Raw genomic sequence first — 23,890 nt, 5'->3', positions numbered from 1 at the left:
TAAGGTTATAAATAAAAGCTTTACAGCAACATAAATAACCGAGACAATGGTCTGGTGCCATCGGATCAAACCATAATAATAGCTGAGAGAGGTAAACACTACCACGTGCAGTATCCATGTTTTCCCCTAAAATACAAGTTACCTCATTACTATTTTACAACGCACACATTATAAAGTATTTACTATTCTTCTGCAGCAACAGAAGACCTTGTTACGCCATGAATCATGAATTTTTACTGTGAGCATGTGTAGCTATGCGGTTTGAAGGCGAGTAAACAAAGTAAGCTCTGAATATGTGAGAAGATTTACGAATTCCATGATCTTGTAGATCTCATAAACTAAGCCTAATTTCAAACGATAAAAAAATGAGAATTCAATAATCTAAACTTTTAATATCGAGCTTAAACAAATAAAAAAGCTTAAAAAACAAACAAATAATTAAAGACGTCTTCTGGCTCTTACATTTCAGGTTAGTAAAAATATTAAATATAATGAAGTTTACTTTAGATTTATCTCGTTCTTATAGAAAAAAAAAGTGAAATTTCATCTATTTTATTATGAATAAGCATTTTGGTACTTATGAACCAAATACTTAAGTATTCCTTCCAGACTATGTGTGGCTTATGATCTACCCTATCATTACCTATATTCTTACTGGTTTGATTAAGTGACCATTGCCGATTTTCGCTCTCTGAAATGATAACAACAAACCCCCAAGCGGAGCCTATTCAGTTAAGGTAGGCGCCTATATGAATACGAATCAGTTTTTGGTGTCAGGTTATAAATAAAAACTTAAAATAAATAAATAAAAAAGAAGAGGAGAAGGATGTAATGAATAGTATTGTGAACCAGAAAGACAATACATCGAACGCGGCGCCTGTCAGGTGACTTCTGAAGACAATGGGATAAGATAGATCAATTGATTTAAAGCTAATTAGACATTAACTGTAAATTATTATCTATTAGCAAGCCAGCCGATTGATTTATAACTCAATATCCTTAAGAATGGTTAAGATTGGAATAATACTAATCGAAATTTGAGTCTTAATCGATTAAATATCGTTAATATAAACTTCATTCATATTTTGTATTAAATTGTATCAGCTAGATTAGAAAATGCATATATTATTAATTTATCAATAATACAAATTTAATTGTAGCTTTTACATACAGGAAAATGGCATTCCTTTAAAAAAAAAAATATTTGTTTAACTAACAAAAATATACATTCGCTAATTTTAAGAATCATAAGTAGTTTATTTTTAGACCAATTAAAAGGAAAAATAACTTATGCAACAACGGGTGCATACACTAGTTATATAAACACAATTAAATGTAGATATGAAATAAATTATATGCAAATCACCTGTGATTATCGGTAGCATTAATAATTTTATTTTCAGAAGCCCCGATTAAGTGGAATATTTTAATTAATGAATTAACTTCCAACATTTTGAGGCCACTTTCCTAACCAATAAAAGAGGTATGATTTTTCACACTGAAAGTTAGTAATTAATGTTATTATATTTGCCAAAACTACAGGCTTGTTTGTTCCACCTCGGACAATTTAAAAATAAAGGAAAAATAAATGTTAAATCAAACAACTATAATATTATCTGAACTAATTACCAAATGCATATATGCTAATATATAAACGTGTGTGCGCACAGAGAAATGTCATAACGTGGCACTTTATATCTTCTTCGGATATAACGGGAGCTAGTTCTGACACCAGGTCCTTATTAGTCATAAAATAAAATAAAATACTGTATTTTTTTCCCCCATGCTGTACAAAAAAAAAAGATATTAAATACATTATGTACGTTAGAGAAGTACTGGAAATTTCATACTTTAAATATTCATTTTTTATTTCAACTATTTAGTTTCGATTTCCTCAATCCATGAGGATTAAATCAGCTTGGATGGAGAGGCATAATTTTTGTTTTCCGTATTGTATGTTTTATTTCACAATATCTGTTAATACATTATTGGCTTATTATTATTGATGTACATATTTTTTTTTTTTAAATGATATTTTATAATATACAGGTGTATCCGAATAAGGTAGTTTCATTGACTCATGGTGTAGCGAGGGTCTATTGCACAAATATATGTTGGAATGCTCGGGAACGTCATAAAATGTGTTCCGAATCACTGTGGACAGACTGAGACAGCTGAGGAAGGGAATCTGCAGGTCACCTTTTTACCACAAGGTAAATATTAAAGAAAACTCAGAACCTAAAATCGTTTAATTGCCACCAATACATGAATACTGTTAAATTGAGAAGACTACATCAAAATAGTGAATATACAAATCAAAAAAAGTTTTGCATAACTACTGTTTTTTCTGAACTCTACAATGAGGGAATTCAAGGAGTTAGGTAGCAATCCTGAAACTCCTCTAGGTTTATTATATCCTAATGCTGTATAGCTGAAATAAAAGGTGTGCCTTTGCTGTGTCTAGCTGGTAGTATGGGAAGAAGAAGTGACGACACTTTTTTTATTGAGTCTAGTATATCCAAGTTAAATAAATCTAAGGCTTTCCAACATAGTTCAATGGAGTACATGTCAATTTAGTCATTTTGAATAGGTAATTGAATGTCCTAATCTTAAAATTTATCATTAACACAATTTCGATAAAAAAAAACTTAAATGTCTTGAACCAGTAAAAATCAGCAACACCATAAAATGTTCACTTTGACAAAAAAAAACCTGACCACACCGTATATGGTAATGAGTTTAATTAGTATAATATTGAAGGGGGTGTTTACACGGAGGGTATAATAATTATTAATTAGGGTTCAGAGAAGGTGGGACCTCGCCAAACCAATTCCCATTAATGGCCTCCTGATTAAATATTACAACATGGCACTTTAAATGGTCTGGTCCATAGCATCACATTCAGCAATTTAATTTTTTTTTCTAAAATAAAAAATTATAAAAAATGAAAAAACTGTCACAATCAGCATTAATTAGTGGCGGAATCCCTATAATGGTACATCTTAACATAAAGAACATTTTCTCAAAATCTTTTAGGTCAATCACTAGCATTTTTATTTATTATATATATATATATATATATTTGAGCATTATTAACTCTTGCTATAAATCCTCAGTTTATCTTTTTAAAGACATAACAAAAAGATATATATGTAATATACTTTTTGTTTTATTTGGTCGTGTTTAAGTTTAGAATATTCTGGTAGTATGAATGTGTAAAAATTTCAAAATATTCTAGTATTTGCTTGGAAATGCTCCTAAAGTATACACTTTAGGAGGAATACAAAAAACTAATCTAAAAAAAAATGTGTATCTGAAGTATATTGTACTTAGATGAATAAAATAATATTTTTAGATACTCGTTAAATCTAACACCGCGAAGTTTTAATTATCTAATGTATTGAAAGGCACATCCAGCCAGTTCATATAATAAATATTCAGGAAAATGTTGGTGCAGGGATAGTTATATTATTTTTTTTTATAAGAAAATATTCGTATAGAGAACACATACAAATCAGAAGAAGTTCTACTCCCATTTAAAAATAAAGTAACACTTTCATATTTCTTCGCTTCCCATCTCCACTTAATCAAAGTACAAAAACGTAATGCGCTAGCAGTTGGTTTTGATCTCTATTAATTTAAGCAAACTAGTGTTTTGTTATTGCCGTGGCATTGAATTGCTGCCAAGAAGACGTACAAGTTTTTTCGCAATACGGAAATGTGAACTAGTGCTGTAAATAGGAGTTGCAGAAGTACACCAAGGAGGTAGCGCCTGGATGATTCATATCTTCCAAGGGCTCCTAAACTCCTAAAATTGGAAATACTCGAGAAGAGGAAGTGGTGGACCGAATCGCTCCTCGAGTTGACTCGTCAGCCCAGAGAATTACAGAAGTGATAAATCGTAATGATCTTAACCCCGTACCCTTGAAGGCTTAGAACCTTAGAACGTTGTTGGGTATGTTACCAAAAAAGGCTAGCCATTTCACAGAGGTCACCCCCACCGAGGAAGCACGCGTCCCTTTCCTTTTCCTTTTCGACTTCCTACCAGTTCCAATGTCCTTCTCTTAAACAGGAAATTGCACAATACGAACCTGCCCTGGATCTCCTGTCTTCCTGACCTTAGTTTAAATTACAACTCCCGATTTATCTAGCCACGTGTTTCGCTTTCCTGTGTTTTGTTTTGATGCATTTGCATAACAGGATACGATACAACGGCCTTTTACCTCGACAACTTCTACCATAAACGGTATCTTTAAATAAAATATTACGTATGAGTAACTTGTATACAATTTGTTGAACAGGAACATACATAACAAGAAAATGGGATAGTAATTTTGTAAAAAAAAAAAATCTTAAAAATAAACAACACACAAATAATTATAATAATTACCGATAATCATAACGCTGAACCTGCTGTAAGGGGCGGTATTTGGGGTACTGATTAAGTGTCTAATTTTGTTTTTATATGTGCAGAAAACAACGTATAATTTTAAAAAGTAAGTGGAACAAGGTTCAGGTAACTGAAAATCGTCTTGGATCGACGACAAGATTAGAAAAATGAAAAAATAATATTTTTAATATATACAGGACCCATTTAATCCATTTTTTAATAGAAGCAATATAAGTACTTAGATAGATTTTAAAGAGTTTTTTTATGGTTTTGTAAGCTAATAATAAAGAATTTATGAAAAATAATACTTCGTCACTAGAACTGTGACATGTCCTAAAAAATTTTGTGCCACTTAAAAAATATAAAAATTAACTCTTCATTTTACAACTTTTTATTTTATTTTTTTAATTTAAAAGGTACACAGGGAGGAAGTGATGATTTGTTAAAATCTTTTATCAGAGTGAGTTTGTAATAAAATATATTTTAAATATTTTAATATCAGTTCTCTTTTATGCTGTTATAAAATACAAAACAAGACCACATTCATGAATGCATTTTTAACCTAATTTTCAAATATTTTGTTCCTAGTCGGGAATGGAGGTGGACCATACTTGGTTCAGTTTGGTTTAGTGTCCGCAAATGTTTATGAAGCAAACACTGATTTACTGACAATGAATCTGAAAAAAAGTTTAATAAATGTTACAAGTGAGGCTATAATGAGATTTAATAAATAAAGAAGAACCTTCCGATAAGTGAATTGGTAATTTTTATTTTCATTTTGCTCTACGATTATGAACCTGTATGTTGCTAAGTGTATCATTTGTACTTGTGTTACGTGAAAAACTGATGACTAAGCTACTCCTTTATTCTATAGATTTATTCCCCTTCCATGCATAACCAACTGTTATATTACACTAACCTTCACCCCCCAATATTTCTTAAATGGCATCGCCTATGAACAAGACTCTTTTTTTCAACACCTTGACTACTTTACTTCGGCACGGTCAAAAATATTTCAAAGGCAAAGCACCCTTTCCAGTGAAAAATTGATGTTTTCCTTTAGGTGTAACAATTATTATAATTAGATTTTTTACTGTTTTTTTTAAAGCGATTCAATAATATAACTCTTCCGATTGAAAGGTATGATTCACTAACTGATATATTTGTACTTTCAGTGTAATGATTTTTTTCAAATATATTTATCTTTCTTACTTTGTTTTTAAACTTTTGAATAATCCTTACAGTCTCGTAAAAAGTTATTTAAATAATATAATGTATAAAGAAACATGAAATTATCGTCGTGAGAAGACATCACATTGTACAGAAGGTGCCCTTCCAGTCACTATTTGTCAACAACTGCCAGACAAAGACACGGAAGTCATCCTTTAAGCAATCCATCGAGCTGTTAGCTGCAGAAACCAACGTCCTTTTTTCTCAGAAACTAATGATCTTAGGTTGGTAATAAGATCCATTGACTATCGAATTGAATTTTTTTCTTTTAACTTTCATATCTTAAGTTGAAGATGCCACCAACAACTTTTCCTCAATTTTATTAAGAAAAAAGGTTTGGCGTCATCTTAATTAATTAATTTTACACTTTATTTTTTTTTAATTCCGAATAAATAGATTGAAAATTATCCAATCCACAGGACCCCACAAGGATTGTTCCTTATCGTATTGACTGAGTCCACAATCAAAGACATATACTTATCTTCTAAATAAACATCATAGGAATTTTTAAATAATATGCATAGGGATACTATAAATTTTTAAAGAAAATCTCAGGCGGTTTGGAAAATTGAGGATACAGTAGACTAAGATGTAGATAAAAAAATTGTTAATATAAATAAAACTTCTAAAATTAAATGACTAGTTGTAATCTTCGGAGAAACAACTTTTTAGCTTTTTAGATGCCAGACCACTATCCTTTTAGTCCAAGAGCCCAAGAGAACACAAACAGCAGAGATTTCACTTCAATTATTACTTTAATGATTACTATTTATAGCTACTAGTCAAAATTGATGAGTCTACCAACCATGGTTATGGGAAAGATGATATGATCCCTGTAGCAAAACGTTAAAAAAAAAAATCATAAGGAGCTCATTGTCTTTAAAAACAAAATACAACTTTGAAAATAATAGCGCATCATTTAAAGAAGAGTAAATTAGCTGACATGTAAGCCCCTAAAGAGAGGAAGAGAGGGAGGGTAAGGAAGAGAGAGAGAGAGAGAGAGAGAGAGAGAGAGAGAGAGAGAGAGAGAGCAATGTAGTTTTTTGTTTTTCTTCTACACACGCCGGATTAACCGCCTCTGGTGTAATTTGAATGCTGCTGTTTTGTTCTTTAAGGAGGAGCTGGATCAGCATTCCATTGTTATCAATTCAATCATCTCTTATTATTTAACAGGCCTAGAGTGGTTGTTCATTAAGGCCGAAAACTCGAAAAAAAAGTTTCCCGGTCGGTTGGTCAAAGGCGCAAAACCTCAAGGACGGCAAGCCTTGTCTACATCTAATTTCATGATTCTTTTTGATTAAGCTGTCTTCAACGTTTTTTATATTTCTGAAAAAGAACCTTTTACTTTCTGCACTGAACCGTAATTGAACGGAATCTTTTGCTTTGACTAATTCAACATTTAAAATATCCAAAGTTCCTAGTACCTAAAACAATAATAATGATATTTCATCTTAGAATGTCAAATTCATTTCACATCCATTCTCAAAAAGTTATATTTTTGAATTGACATTTTTTAAAGAAAAAAGCTATTCTCAGTGATCTATACTAAAATAATTCAGTACAGGTTTAAAATTAACCTTCTTTGGGTAACTAGAAAACCTTTCGATCTACTGGGAACAATGAGTGGACCTCCTGTATAAGGCGGCCTTATTATTCACAATTAATATAACGCATTATGAATTGATATTTGGCTGTACTACATAGTACAGTAGAGTATTATGGATTTGTTTTTCGATTATAACTCACTTTTGCAACGTACCAGAGATCAACGGAGAAAAGGGTGGGGTGCTGTTTAAATTCGTTTCATAGCCTCTAGAACACGGCCCTGTTTCATTAATGAAAACTAATAGTATTAGTTAATAGTAAAAGTGTAGAAACTAGTGTGGTAACAATACTAATACTTATTTTTTTCATGATAGGGATGACTATTAGTGAAATTACAGGAATTAAAAAATACTAAAGTACAAATTACTATTGTACAAGTCAGTGTAACTGAATTAAGATAAATCTTCAAGACTAATAGTATTAGTTTATACTTTATTATGAAACAGGGCCCTGGTCTTCGGTTCAAATGAGCTGAAATTCGCTAAGTATTCTCAGGAAACTTATACTTTAGAAGTGAAAGTAAATTTCAGTCTAAATTTTAAGCATTTGTTTCCTAATGGTCATTAAGATTTTGTGCGCCTGTGCAGCCCTCCAAATTAAATTAGAGAGATGTTGTTGTTGAATTTATTTATGCACTAAATTATTGTTAGAAAGCTGTCATTTGTTAATCACAACATTTTGTTTTCCATTTCCATAATTTTTTATATAATTTTCACAAACAAAACATGAGAAATATGTTGAGCAGTTTAGTGTTCTGCCCTATTCCCTTTAATGAATCAAATCATTTTTCATCTGCTTTCCAAACAAATTTTAGACGAAAATACAACCTTATTGATGAAGCTCTTACCCTCATGTTATTTATTTATTTTTTAATTTAAAAAAAAAAAAGTTCTATCTATAAAGCCTATACTGGTTACAGTTTGGTTATTAGGTTTTTTTTTTTAAAGTTAGAACTCCATGACTTTACATATTTTACATTTAAACATGTATCTCTAAAAACACAACTGAAATGATTCTTCAAAACATAAAATGCTTAAAAAACAGAATAAATAAATATCTAAATATTTAGCACAGGACTGGAGGCGAAATGAAATAAATCAAAAGATGGAAATGTTTCATAGCGATGCTATCTGAGAAAAGGTGTATATTAAAAGTGATAAAGAAGGTTGTACAACGTACGAAAGGAGAATCACTTATTGCGGCTTGTAGAACAGGTTTTTCCGCTACCTCCCTATTTTCAGTAGGACGATTGTTACTCATTGTGTATATACAGATCTGTCTGACAGCAACCTTCGCCAGTTCAAATCTATGTTGTTACTATCTCTTTCAAGGGATAAGTAACTCGTGTGACTGGTCAGATTGGTTCGGATAAATCTTATAAAAGAATTTAATACCAATGGTTGACACTTTGCTGTGTTTGTCAAACCTCATTAGTTGGTTTACCTCTATTTCCAATACATGCGCGCATACATGTACATATTAGCATGTTAGTAGTGATAAAACAGATAAGTTAATGACGGAATTTGATATCAAAATATAAGTGGCTTTAATCCATTACAACTCATTTAGTAGGTACAACTTTCAGGCAATCCATCACAAAGTGTGGGATTAACCAGTTGGAACATGATAAATACTAACTACGGTCTAGGCCACTATGACCACAATAGGGGTATTCATGATGTTGTGTTAAATGTTATAAGTATAGGATTGTGAGCAGCCCTATTTAAAGTCATGTTAATGTAACGCATAAGAGCTCCTAGTGAATTTTCTAAGCAACTTATAACCTTTCCTACCACAACTTCAGGCTAATGTTTACTTCTAAATTTTGATTAAATTAATTTATTACAACATGCCTAAGTTGAGTGAAAAGTGAAAGTTTGGCCACTAAGTTTATTGTTGATAACTTGTGAGGAAGAGAATCAAGATGGGCTAATTGAAAATTGTCATTATATTATTATTATTGTCATCCTTTGCTTTAATAGTTTTAAAAAAATCCAAAACAATACTAATACAATCAAACCATAAACTACGAACAAGTAACTTATAACGACAAAAACAAAACGTTGACGAGCTCAGCTGGTCTGTTGCGTGACGTCATTACACCTAGTAACAGACTCCCAACCATGTTATAGTTTACATCGTTTTAACATGGTAAAAGAAGGAAATACTTCTTCATTTAACATCAGTTTTTCCATTTAACATGTTAAACTAAAGATTATGAATACCCTTAATGTATTATGCCACCTCGCAAAAACAATTCAATGCTTAAAGAATAAGACTCTACAGTGAGATGATGCAACTGTGACAGATTTATCGAGAGAAATTGCTTGGTTGTCTTCATTTATTTATAAAGTTATCGTTCCCTGATAGCAAAAAATTGTCTTCCTCTTCACCAAAGGCAAAGACTTTCATCATTTTCTACACAATGCCATGTAAAAAAAAATGGTGCGGCACAACACACAATTTTCCTATAAAAGTTCGTATATTAGGATTTCTCCAGATGAAAATAATGAATTTGAACTGAGTTACTGTCATAAGAATCTGTGTACATAGTGTAGTGATAGGTACAGATCTTGGATTTTTCGATTCGAAATTCTGTCTCTATTTTTCATTTTTTTCCTTTAATTATTTATTAAATTCTTTAATATTTTGTATTTATCTATTTTTTAGTTTCGTACATCTTTTCTTTTTTTAACCAGGCTCTTTTCACACAGACCACTTGGTGAAACATGGTTATTTGGACTCGGTGAATCTCAAAACTACATATATACACACTTACGATATATTCCATATATCGATAAGTGAAAGTAAAAATATGTTATATCTGCAATCTGTAGGTATCAATTCAACTCAAGAATGATAGCCATGATAGTATGTTGAATAGGCATTAATAGAGAAACTTACCTTTATTAATAATTAATATACTAGTGTGATATGAATCTTAAGTGGAAACTGAATTGATTTAACACCAACTACTCATAAGAATCGATCCTGACAAAGGTGAATATCAAACTGAGGTATTTTGGAACGTGGATTCGTCACAACGTATCAAACCCTCGTCGGCCATGAGAGTACTGCTCAACAGGACTTGAACATATTAGGAACTGAAAAGATCCTCAAATGATGACCATATTTGCATACATAAATCAGGACCAATCAACGCCTACGCACTTCTATGATGATATCGATGACCAAGCACAAATATTTATGGTATGTGTACAAAATAGGTAGAACTGCCCAGCAGAAAATAAAAAAAAAAATTTAAAAAAAGGAAAAGGAGGAAAATTATAATAAAAACTTTAATACATTGTTCAATATTTTACAGATGATATTAATCAATAAAATCAACTTTTGAATTAAATCAACCAAATATATAAATATAAATATATATATATAATAACCGCAGGCTGACCATATTCCATTCATCTATACACACAGTCAATCAATAATCTTCCAGTAACTATCTTTTCTTCTTAAATTGGAGATTTTGAGTTTCTAATTCCTTTCAAGTTCAGCATTATATTTATTTCTATTTCCTCAAAAATAGAAAGATGAATACAAAAAACTTCCTAAATTCAATAATAAATGTACGGCTGAAACAATTAAAAAAAATATACAAGAATATAATAAAATGAAACTTAATTATATAATATAATAATGTGAAATTAAAATAGTTACTTAACTGTCTTCCAAGTTCAGTAGCTTTAGAGATCTTTCTAAGGAAACGATACCTTAGGGCTGGGAAAGCTAAAGGGTCTTGAGAAACCGTTATCGTTAGAGCATTCTTTAGATAAAACCCGCTTTCAAAATCATCAAAAGCACTCAGTTTTGAGGGTGATAAAATAAAATATTTATGACTTCACCTGGCCAAGTGACACATTCAGAACAAGAACAAACTCACCCACTATTAGAATATTATGGACGTTTGCTTTTCAAAACAACTTATCAGGGGTGATTATAGATCGGATTCAAACGATACGTTTTCAATACTAATGCAATAATTTTTTTAATGTGACTGTTTTTGTGATAGAGGTAACTAAAAATAAGTTTCAGTAAGCGACCAGAGCCTTATCTATTCAACACATTTTGGACCATCTAATCATTTATTTGAGTAAAACAGTCATTATTTACTTACACATTGGTGCGCTTGTATGTAAGGCGCTTGTATGTAATCACGGCTTATGACTGATAACCTATCAAACATCAAACTCATTCATTAGGTTAACAAGAGGACAATTTTAACCGCTTTAGCATGTTTATCCAACTAAAATGTTGACATAATGAGGTGCGTTATTCTCACAAAAATATGCATGTTTGAGTTCAGGTTTTCAGAAATACAAAAGTACTCTAATCAAGCTGAAAACAAAAATGGACATTCACTCTTGAACACTATAATTGAAATTCACAATCACCAGCGGATCCAAGGGGGCTAGAAAGTGAAAAAAAATTGTTTATATTGTATTATGTTTGTTTTCTATTAGATATAAACACAACAGGCGCTTTTATTATTGTCTTTAATTACAAGATAAATTGTATTTCACAATTTAAGTTATTTAAACTAGGTTTATTTATATATTATGATCAACTCTTTTAATGCTGTTTCTTTTTAGAATAGGACTCATTTTTTAATTACTATCAATCAGAATGATTGAGGAGAAAACTCTCCTTAGTACCACAATAAATCTACATTTTAAAAACTAAAAGTATACGAGAATACATTTTTTTTATTAATCTTATTGTAAAACATTTTATCTTATACATATATATATTTTTGACATTTAATAATGTTTCGACCTTTAAGCCATTTTCAAAAATTGTTCTCCTACTAGTCATCTTATTAAAAATTCTTTGATATATATATATATTATATATATTGATATATATTATACGCCAGCTGATTCAGTGACCACTTGCAATACCAATTAGAAATAGTGGCAAATAATCACTCAATACATACGACCACTGGGTTTGCCCCTTTCGAAATCCTTTTAGGTATGAGGGGGCGTCGTCGGGATTATTGAGGTATTGGAGAGGGTGAAATTATCACCAATAGTTTGGCGCAAAGAAAGTTGTGGAATGATGTAAGGGATAGAATTGTGAGGGAAAAACGTAAGAGAGTAGAGCGGCATAACCTCATGGTACGGGATCTGATGGAGCAAGTTAAAATAGTGGTCATAGTATATCGCAAACTAGGTTCTAAAAGAGGGAAAGAGCTGCAGAGGTATGAGGGCCCATTCAGAACAATTGTGATTAGAGAACATAATGTTGTCACTATTGAGATCTTAAAGGATATCAAACAATTGAAGCTTCCTATTCCTGACGGCAGTATCATGAGGGCTTGGAGTATTGTCCCTCGTGTGCCTATGTATCTTTTTTGTTATTTTCAATGCCAGCACATAAGTGCAATAGGAGTGTAAGAGGCATTTTTTTCTTAGTCTATCTTCTTTACTTTACCATTGAGTTAATGTTTATATTGTAAATAATTCTTTTTTATGTTATTAATGTATTTTATTATGCTTTATTTCTGTATCTAATTGTTATTCTCTCTTCTATTGTATTTAAGGTAAATGTGAGTTTTATTTAACAACTATGATTGTATTTTTATATATTTCTATACAAAATCAAACGAGGAATGTTCGTGAACTGGTGGGGGGGAGTTACAGTCAGCTGTTGCTGCGATATCAGCTGACAGACTCAACTGTTCGATGTCTGTATAAGCGGACGGAGTCACAAACCATCCAGTGTGTTGTATCGATTATCCGTTTTGCTTTTTTTTTTTTTTTTTTTTTCTTATAAATGGATGTAACTCCATCCGCCAATAAATAATATCTTAATAAGTAAATTAGTTGCCGTTTTTTTTTTTTTTTTTATCATTTCGATCTGGAACAGTCTTAACTGATGCCGAAACCCGGGAACTTTGGATACCGGTATAAATTTTAGTCAGTTATCGTTTTTTTCTTTTTTTGCAAATCTACAAAAAATGTATTCTTCTATAGTTTTATTTTTGGAATTAATGTGGTTCTTGGTGATTATTCTCCTCAAACATTCTGATTAACTATACAGGTGGGCCGATCTCAATAAGATTAAGTTGTGGTAAATCGTTTTACCCCCTTTAAACCAGAACAGACTGAATCATTTCAATGCAATAGGTTTTTGTTCATTTTTCGCACAAAAATAGTGAGTAATTCTAGTCTTCTCTCAAAAAGATATGAAACTCATTAATAAAATGTTCCGAAAGCCTCAGACATGAGGGCACTCCCACGAGTCCATACCAAAACAGCCAGACGCTGTCAAATTATATCGACACATGAATGTCAGGAAAAGAGCCCATTCACAACACCCCCTGAGTTTCTCTCGTTAGATTGGAGCGAAATCTCCGCATCACGTTACATCCTTCCAAACCGAGTGCCCCGTCGTGGCTCCATCTGGAGATCAATAGTAGCGATGGCACCTGGTGTAATTTCATTATCAGTTCTTTGTACAGTTGGAACGTGAGGCCTTGGAGCGGTACGAGTTATAACCCTTCTCTCTACAGCTTTCTCCATTAACCATTTCATCTTCTTGACACGAATTTCTGAGAACTACTTAATATCTACAAAACTCAATTATACTTAAGGGTCTGTAGCAATAAGGTGCTCTAATCTACAAAATATTGGTAAACTAAATAGGAAAGTTTACAAAATTGAATTTTTTAGATATTTTTTTTTAATACATAAATTAACATTAAGAAATCATAATTGGTCAACTGGAACCCGCTCTCTTCTTAGAGTGGAGAAGGACAGTTAAAATATTAGAACAACTTCTTTATTGAAAATGAAAAATCTATCATTATTAAAGAGCATTTCACTATAGAATAATAGGGCACCTTATAGTGGAATAGCAATTTGTACAAGATGAGTAGCATTCGTCTGGCTACATTATGAAAAGTTTAACAAAACAAGATCAAATAATAATAATTATATAAATGAAATAAGAAAATGAGATAGAAAAAAATATATAATTATGAAAGCTTGCATTGATATTTATTGTTTACAAGAATATGAAATATTGATGGGGATGGAGGAGATAGATATGTAATTAATGTTCAAAAGAGGATACGGATGAACCTTTACGAATTCCAAAATGAAGTAGCTTCAACGATGAAAGATTTTAAAAGGAACCAGTTATTGTACCAAAAACATAAACAGAACTAGCAGTTCTGACAAAATTAATAAAAATTCTTCAAATTATTTTAATTAAAAAAAATATACAAAATGTTGATCTATAAAAAACCATTGAAGGGTTTGGTACAAGAATATAATTCACTTGGTCTGAATTTTACAGTAGGGCAATTCTATAATATCGATAATATAAAATAATTTTTACTCGGCTCCTTGGGCGAACTAGTAAAATCTACGGACACGTTTCTAATGGTTTTTCGAAATTTTCGTTGACATCGGTTTTCTCACGTCCATAGACTTCGCCTTCCCTCGTTAGCGGGCAAGTGTACTTGTATAGACCGTATTAGAGGCCTTGTAAAAATTATTGACTTATAGAGCTGAAGTAATATTCACGATAATGCCTATCCACCAAGACGGTAATTACAAACTTCTTCATTATTTTATTTCAGGAAATTGCTTTGTCGCTCACTTATTATAGAATAAATAATACTGTTCGACGATGGTGGCAGTGTGAGCGAGCCGGCCGCATGGCTTCCTGCTCCCACCACTTCCTCCTCGAGGTCACTGCGACGGAAGATCTGCATCCCGATTTATATCAGTGAACTCAAGTATTTAAATTTAATTCCTTATAAAATAAACACTTCATGTTTTCATTTTATGTTAATTATATTTTTTTTTCATATAAATAAAAATCATAACATTCATTACTGCAAAGATGAGTCAATGGAAAAGTTCCGACCTTGAAAAGTGAATCCTGGAGAGAAAAAAGGTTGCACCACCACTTAGAGTAACAGAATATCTTTCACGTAGTAGTAGTATAAATACTAAATTATGAATACTGTTTCGCTAAATAGACCAATTCATTTGATATGCATAAAGGACATTGATAATAAGAGAAAAATCACTTCACATTGGTAAAAAAACTCTCAATTTTCTATTAAAATAAGACAAAAAATCATAAGATCAGATCCTGTTCTGAAAGTCTCAATGGCATCAGGCAGGTTTGCGATCTCAATCCACAACTGTTTATGATCCTCTTGAATAGCGCATTTAAAAGGTATTCACAAAAATAATGAGGTGCTCAACAGGAATTATAAGAATGCAGGCCTCCTACAACGAATTTCCATATGCAGATTACCAGGTCATGTTTGGTAAGGGCGGAAAGAACCTTCAATATAAACTGCAAGTATAGATTTAGAAGAATAAATACCAAGTAGACGGAAAAAAAACTATTAGTACCAACAAAATGCGTTGAATGAAGTGCGATTTAATTTATACTGTGGCTCGGAGCCATTAACAGCAGAAGTGGTTTAAGTCATTCGGTTCTCCACATTCATTCACAAATTACTTATTTAATTAAGTACTGAGTGCATTAACTAAAAATGCATTTAAATAGTTAGGTATACTAGTGACTGACTAGTTCCAAAAGAAAAAGCTATAGTATCATATTAAACACTTTATATAACTTTCTGTCAGGTTCTGAATATCTCATAACATAAGATTTGACTCATACTACTTTTTATTTCTATGCCTCATTTGTTCAAATCCCAGATTCTAATGAAAATAAACTGAAGATTTAAAAAAAAAGGAGATGTACACATATTTTACTGTGGTATAAAAACACAAAACAGTAGTTACAGGCTGCTAAAAGTATTTTTTGCTAATGGATGTAAAAGGTCAATCTTACATAGAAAACGTAATAGAATACATAAAAAACAATAAATCTCTAAAAAAAGAGCATTGGTTATTATAGTTCAAAGCCACATATATTTATTTCCAAAATTGGAAAGGATGGTTAAGGAGTTTGTAATGGAAGGATTGATATCTGATTCTGGCTAAAGTGGCAACATACGGCACATTAATATAACTATAGTGAAATCATCATTTTTATATTCAATATATAATAAAGTACAAGGATTAAGACTACCTCTCATTTCATCCTTTGCTTCATAAATGATTTATTTGGAAATATCCGCATGAAAAGAGTATCTAAGCTTAGATAGAAGGGCGCTACATAAATAAAAAAAATAATTTAGCAATTCACTTGTCCCTAGGTTGTTAGTAACAAAACAGTCTGAGATCAGCTAATAAAATTTTATTACATCTTCACGCAGCATTCTGATCAGGGAAGAAGTTTCATTCCAATTTAAATTCCTCCGCAAATCATTCCAAACAAAACCAATCGTTAACATAGTTTCACTGCTTTGTATTGAGTATTAGTAATCTGAAAGCAAACCACAATACACCTGGCTGTCAATTCGAAAGAGGATTTCTTTATCTGCCCCTCGGAAATAAAGGATCATATGTCCATTTTTTATTAATTCAGCATTATTACATAATTTTATTTAACAGTTTTTGTTTAATAAATAAAGCTGTGAAAGGAAAAGAGGTGTAACTAATTTTTTTGAAAATATTGAGTTAAATCCAACCCAGCGTTCTTCATAAAGATTTGTTGACGAAATAATAGTGAAGCTCACTATGTATTAGCTGGACTTTTTGTCATGTAAATTGTTATGTCATAGTTGTAATATGGTAGTATGGTAAGTGGTGTAAGCAAGATTAAAACCACTTTTGCCTCATGGTCATAGTGAATAAAGATGGTAATTATTGGGAAACTATCCTGTTTCCGATTATTTTTTTTTTTAACTTTTCGTTTCACTCAGTGGTTTTTATTTTCAAAATACGTGTTGACAAACGTACTGGCGCAGTAATACACGACAAAAGTACAGTCGAACCACTGCAATGGTTGAATTGTTGACAAATAGTACTGTCATCAGAGTACTGTCGAAATAACTATACAGTGAAACTGACAGTAGCTTCACTACTGTACAAAAGCATTTACTGTGATTCGAGTACCATTACGACACTAAATACCTTCTAGATTTTATTTTCTAGGATGCCCTTGTTCTTTTTATATTGAGATGTTGATGTGACAAATAAAACTCTTTTATAATATTATCAATATTCTATATTTGTTTGTAGAACGTTTCAGGTGTCCCCATCTTCAAGTACTAATATTCCTTATTGTTAAGTACATCCATTAATTTTTCGAAATTGGTCCAATTAAAAATTGAAATAAAACAAAAAAACAATGTTGTGTTATAATTATTAATTAGGTAACCATAAGACAAAATGAATGGATCTATAAAGAAATTAATATACTTAACAATAAGGAATATTAGTATTTGAAGATGGGGAAACCCGAAACGTTGTACAAGGAAATATAGAATATTAATATTATAAAAGGAGTTATATTTCATCTCAATATAGTAATATAAATACTTTTGTGACAGTACTACCACAGTAACAGTATAACAGTCGGTTTTTTTTTTCTAGGAACGTATTTTTTTTAATTGAAAGAAAAAACTGGAATAAATAGGAAAATGGAATTTATTCACAAGATCTACTTAGGAATAAATAGCGTTTTTTTAATTTAACAAAAACCTCGCCGAAAACCAAAAAACAAAGGAAATGTGCCTGACGAACCAGTATCCTAAGTACAGATCCAATGTGCATATTGGATTAATCCTTTATATTATTTTACATGGAAAGTTTGAATGAAGCTCACTCGGCTTTGAGAATATGGGAATAAAACTGAGTAAGGCACGGATAGGAAGAAAGGACTACCAAAATCACTTGAAAAACTTCGATTTTACAATCTTGTACAGTTACGCATGCAGTGCACAAAAACCTTTACAGGTAGTGTAACGGTGATTCGTTTGGGCACCTCAAGGCTCATCATGGAGTTGAAATTCGGTGCCATATAAGTGATAGTGAATTTAAGTCAAGCTTTCTTTGAGTGCAAAGTACCCTAATAAGGTTTCACTCACCTTTATAGTCCCTCAACTGATTGCGCCTTTTGGCTGTCTCAACCATTTTTCTACCTCTCCCATATTTTTCCACCCTTCACCCCCCCCCTTTGCAATTTTCATAAAATCATAAAATAAAAATAAAAATAAATATGACTTTGGTGATGCAGCTCTCTTGGTCACGATTCTTTTTTGTAATATAATAATAAACCGTTACTGACATTGAGGCTATTTAAATAATCCAATTTTCTAATCAGTAAATATACAGGAAAGCCTTCGCCGATGCTCCAAGGCCCGTGACTCAGGACTAGTAGAGAGATAATCAAATTGTAGAGATAATCTACGGAGAAGGGGCCCGTTCCGCTAACCTGAAGGTGAACTAATTACACAGTCAGACATTAAGAAAACATCATAACAGCTTCCACTCAACAAATTCTTGTAAATCATCACCATTTGATTTTACTACCAGAAGATCGTAAACCTGATTCGATGTTAACAAGGATATCTAAGCTTTTAAAGATTCCTCATAAACATGACGTAGGGTAATGAATTATATCATCTGGTACGTTGGTTCTATATTTTCTTATCATTTAAGCATCCTTCTAACGCTTTTCCGTAGTATCTTCTTAATATACATATATTTTTATTTTAGAGGCATTTTCGCTCAACAATTAATTATTGCATTTATCTTACCAATTTATTTTAAGATTTATACTACAAAATGTATTATACATACAAGTAAGACCTAACTGCAAAACCCACATTCACCAGTTCTGCAAATTTAATAGCCCACTATCAAATTTTATAGCCAACTATCTAAATTCAATAAAAGGTTTTTAAATATTAATTTGTTTGTTCGAAAATGTGATTTAGTGTACATGTAAAATGTGATGTAAACATACGTTACATTTTAAGGGAAAAAAAAGTTTATTCTTGTTTTATTGAAACTAGAGGTTTTTTTATGTTTACTACCTTTTTGTATTCACCACCTTCATACGTTCATATCCAAATGGTAAATCCTCATTTATACCACCTGTTCTTTACATGTCTATGCTCTTTTAGTCAGAAAAATGAAAGAAAATTTTTAAGCGAGAAGGCATAATAATAATAGGGAATTAGAGAAAATGTAAATAAATTAAGATGTGTGAAGTAAATAATATAAGAAAAAGTTTTGCTGTTTTTACTAATATATTTCAAAAGAGGGGGAAGAATAAAATCCCGAAAAGTGAACAATGTATTCAAATAGAAAAGAAATAAGTTAGGAAAATAAAAAATGCTCAAGTATCAATTTCAAATCTAGAAAATTTTCATAAATTTTGTATCAGAAATATAAAATGTTTATCTCCCGTTCTAATAGGTTTACAAAAGTTCAATGTTTACCATTTCGTGCAGTTTAAAGGCCCTAAGCCCCTTTTAGTTTTGTGTAGATATGTGGTGTCAAGTTGAAGTTATAAATCTTAAAATTAAAATAAATCGTTAAATCGAAATTTGTAAAAAATATTTTACTTAGTACATTTTGCAACAGCAGTCGATCTGAATCATTTAAATGGTGTGCCCATGCCATAGGATTCTACCAAATTAATTTCGATTGAACCGATTAGGTAAAATATTTTTAGTGAAAATCCATATGTAAGGATTTTTGAAAGCGACTTTTGGTTTTTGTATTTTATTTACACACTTAAACTCATTTAATACGATTAGTAATATATTTTTCTTATTATAATGACAAAAACACATAGATTGGTATATAATAACCAGTAGATTACATGCAGAGTAAATGTGGAAGGCGATAACATAAAAAATATCTAATTTTTTTTTCTAGGCTTCTAGGGAACCTTTGGAGGACACGTGTAAAATATTTTTCGATATAGTATCTCCAAAAAAACTTACATTGAATCGGTGATCCTACGTGCGTAGCCTTCCCTTGTTCGCACAACCCGCATTTATTCCCTTGGCATCAACAGTGGTTTAAAAATTACTATCTACATCGATATTTCATATTGAAAGAAAATAAAACTTTAGTAATTAAGAGAAAACTCTCAACATAATAAGAGAAACGTCCGAGGCAAAATAACTCCATTTTTTAATGACATTGGAAATCAATAACAGGTCCATTTCAGACCAATATAAAACTTTTTAAAAGAAAATTAAGGTTGAATCTTCAACATTTATAAACATTTACAGACAAGACTTCATTTTTTCCTTCGTTTTTATTAACTTCCAAAACTTAATTTTAAGTTCAATCTTCCTCATTCGCACATTGATTGTAATGTAGATTTTTTCTTTTCTTCTTGTGAATCGTGTAACAACTTTTTAATCTAAGCTGACCGGCTAAGTCAATATCAATTATTTTAAAACTAAACTAAGTGCTCAACTGTACTGCGAAAGTTCTTGTAAACATTCAAAAATTAAAGTTTAAATTTAAACTAAATCGCTGAAAATTAAAGTGTTTTTTTTTTAAATAAAAACTTTGAGCTCCAGAACGTTTGTAGTTGGATCCACAGAAGTTTGATATTTTTTTGCATTTATTCCACAAAAACATGAATTTTATTTATAATAAAAATGATTGAATCACAAAACGTCATTTAATAAGTAAACTATAAGTTTGGCTTATTATGTTTTTTTTTAACCTTCAAAAACATGGACATACAATTATTCCAATATTAAAATATATTGAATTTAACAGTCTGATTGTTTTATATTTAAGGTTATTCAATAGTTTTGCGTGTGATATTGTCAACTCTAATAAAAATAAACAACAGATATAAAATTAAAAAGAACTAACCTTCATTTTTGACAAGCTGCTCTTCAACCTCTTGCAGAACGCCATCGACGGTATCTAGCACTTTCAAGAATTCTTCCTTGTTCTTCATTATTTCCAGATCATTTTCAATCTTGGTCGCCTTCTGGTTGAGGACTTCCGCATACTTGGCCTCTTTGCTAGCGATGTCCTTCAACTTGGCGGGTATCTTTTCTGTGACGTCTGAAACAGATCAATGACCCATCTAAATAAAACTCTCCTCGCCCTTCGCTCCTGACCTTGTCCGATCAGGCTCAATAGTCTACCGAAAGGGGAACCAAGGCACGCTTAGCTCAGGCGCATTAGAAATAACTTGATTCAATTTATTATAAGATAAATTTGTAATGATGAATACGACACCAATGCCAAAATAAATAGCTAGTATTATAAAGAAGATTCATATTAATAAACTAAACTAAGGAGTAAACGTCACAACACTGTGGCCTCTCATACAATATAATTAGTGTAACAGAATACGAGATAGATTTAAAAAAAAAAAATGTTTGTACAATTATATCAAAGTAAGCTGTAAGATGTAGAGATGAAAAAACTATAATATTTAAACGCTTTAAGGAATCGGGGAATTGATTGAATTTAAACTTCAAGATAAAACAATGAATTGATAATTAAAAATTACAGTGTAATCAAAAATTTACTATGGATAAATATCACTCAGCCCAATTTGCATTTCTCATTCTACCCAAATGCTTGTTTTGCAAAATGTCATGAATTTCTTTATCAAATATGAGCATCCGTAAAACATTCTAAACTGTCTGGTTCAAGATTTTTTAACGATTTAAAAAATTCCTGTTTTAAATGTAACCATTTCCTTCCACATACAATGTTTGTGGCAATTACTTTCTTGCAATAATATAGAAGGACGGAGCAAAATGAAGAAGCTAACTCATTACTAAAATAGATAAAAATGAACAAATCAAAACCTATTCGGTTTATTGTTTATAAACTCCTAAATTAAGATAAAATACAAAGAAAATTGAGTACTTTTGTTCTAAAATGAGGGATCGACGTTAATTCAACTTTAAACTTTAAGCTTGATCAGATCTTATTCTTCACTTTATTAATGTGAATCACCACATCTTCTCTAACCAAGTACAAGTGTTGGGAGACCAACTTCCACATGTAATATACCTTCCCTATCTTCTTCAGGGAAGGTAGAGTTGTATGCATTTTTTGTCATCTTCATCTTCTAGTATGAAGGTTTATCTTTAAACAACTCCTTGAAGTAAATGCTTTATGAATAATAAGAGGAACTTTCCATGCTAAGTACCCATTTAGGTTATTTTAGGACTTGATTAAAACTGTTCAGTTAAAATTAAATCTATATACATTATTTGGTAGCTAATAATATATAATATCCAGCGGTACCATTTAAACAACGGCCTACTTAGATAACTTATTAAAACCTGAAAAGCAGCTAAAACATTGTAATGCAATTTAAACATTGTACATAAATTATGAATTCGAGGTGGAAATGAAATGAAAGGATGTCCGAACAATGGCTGGTATCTACTGATCAAGTTGACATAGTATCCTCCAGATAAAAGTTCTTGAACAATTGCAATAGCCCTTCTCTCCGTCTAGTCCCACCTCCCCATACATTTCATACATGCTAGATGCTCAATGCAAATCATTCCCAAGATATTTTGGTCAGTCACCGAATGGTATTAAAATAAATAATGTTTATAGGTATTAAAACAAATAATCTTGTAGATAATCCTCAGGAGTATAGTTATAAAAAATGATAAACAGATCATTAGGGACAAAAATCAATTAAATAAGCAAGTTTTTTTTTATAATAAAATATGCAAAATCATAAATAAAAACATCAGTTTGATTGATTGGTTTTCTTATTGGGCGTCATTGGCCAGTTCTGATGATAATGATTGAGAAGATAACATTTAAATCTCAATTTATCACTCGCAATTTATTTATGTCATGATATTCATCAGTCTAAAATTGATAAACAATTATATTTATTTATGTTAATTAAACTTTTAATTTTTATATTATGAACATTATGTTATTACATCTGCGTTTATGACATAATCCATGGCATATTTTTTTATTTCTCTGAATATTTTGTTCTATTCTGTTAATTATTAAATATTTTAAGAAAGCAAGGGTTTTATTCATAGTTTAGAATAAAAGTCAGATTTTTAACATTATTAACCAACGATCTGTACTATATTATTTACGACTTCATAAGGTCTTTTCTGTCAAAATGTTTTTAAATTAGGAGGTTTGTCGTTGTTTATTTAGATATGTTTTTGTGAAAAGTTCCTGAATTCCAACATATTCATTTATCAACCAGCATGGAGGATAACATAGGAAAATTAGATACACAAGGTGTGATTTACAAAATAAACTCTCAACATTGTAACCGAATGACGTATAGGGAAACATGAAAAAAACCAAGTTATTTCAACATAAAAATACAAAGGTAAAAGCACTGGCATACCACAGCGTAAAAAAATCACAGTTTTGATTTCAAAAATCCTATGATTTTGGAAAATGAAAAAAATAACGAAAAACATTATGTTTAAAGAAGCTATCTATATTACCAAATATATTAAAAAGTACAGTTAATTACAAAACCTACACAAAAAACATAAACATAAATTATGCAGACATAATAAACAACTTGTAGTTAAATAATCTTCAGTTAAAAAATAAAATAAAAAATTGAAATATAGCTTAATAATGATGTTTAAAAATAAGGTGAGATCCTGAGCTATAGCATAACAGCAGAAGTAGATGGAAGAATTTAAAGAGATTTAAGTTGGGGGTAAGATTCCAGTATGATAGTGAAAACAAAATATTAAAGTAGCCTACATTATGAAAGAATTAATTTATACAAAAGTATTTAAATATGAAT

General features: G+C 30.9%; 1 protein-coding gene across 2 annotated transcripts in view; it reads right to left on the bottom strand.

The window, feature by feature from the left end:
- LOC106677641 (ganglioside-induced differentiation-associated protein 1) overlaps positions 1–23,890 on the bottom strand; it is a 138,061-nt gene that overhangs the window by 87,157 nt on the left and 27,014 nt on the right. For both annotated transcript variants that reach the window (XM_014415678.3, XM_014415679.3), the window contains exon 5: positions 20,980–21,177. In XM_014415678.3, the coding sequence (XP_014271164.1) occupies positions 20,980–21,177 (198 nt within the window). The remainder of the gene's footprint in view (positions 1–20,979; positions 21,178–23,890) is intronic.

The sequence above is a fragment of the Halyomorpha halys genome, unplaced genomic scaffold (assembly GCF_000696795.3).
Source record: "Halyomorpha halys isolate HHAL.00 unplaced genomic scaffold, Hhal_1.1 Scaffold106.1, whole genome shotgun sequence".
Taxonomy (NCBI): domain Eukaryota; kingdom Metazoa; phylum Arthropoda; class Insecta; order Hemiptera; family Pentatomidae; genus Halyomorpha; species Halyomorpha halys.
Note: the sequence above shows the minus strand (reverse complement) of the source record. Positions and strands in the feature narration are given on the sequence as shown.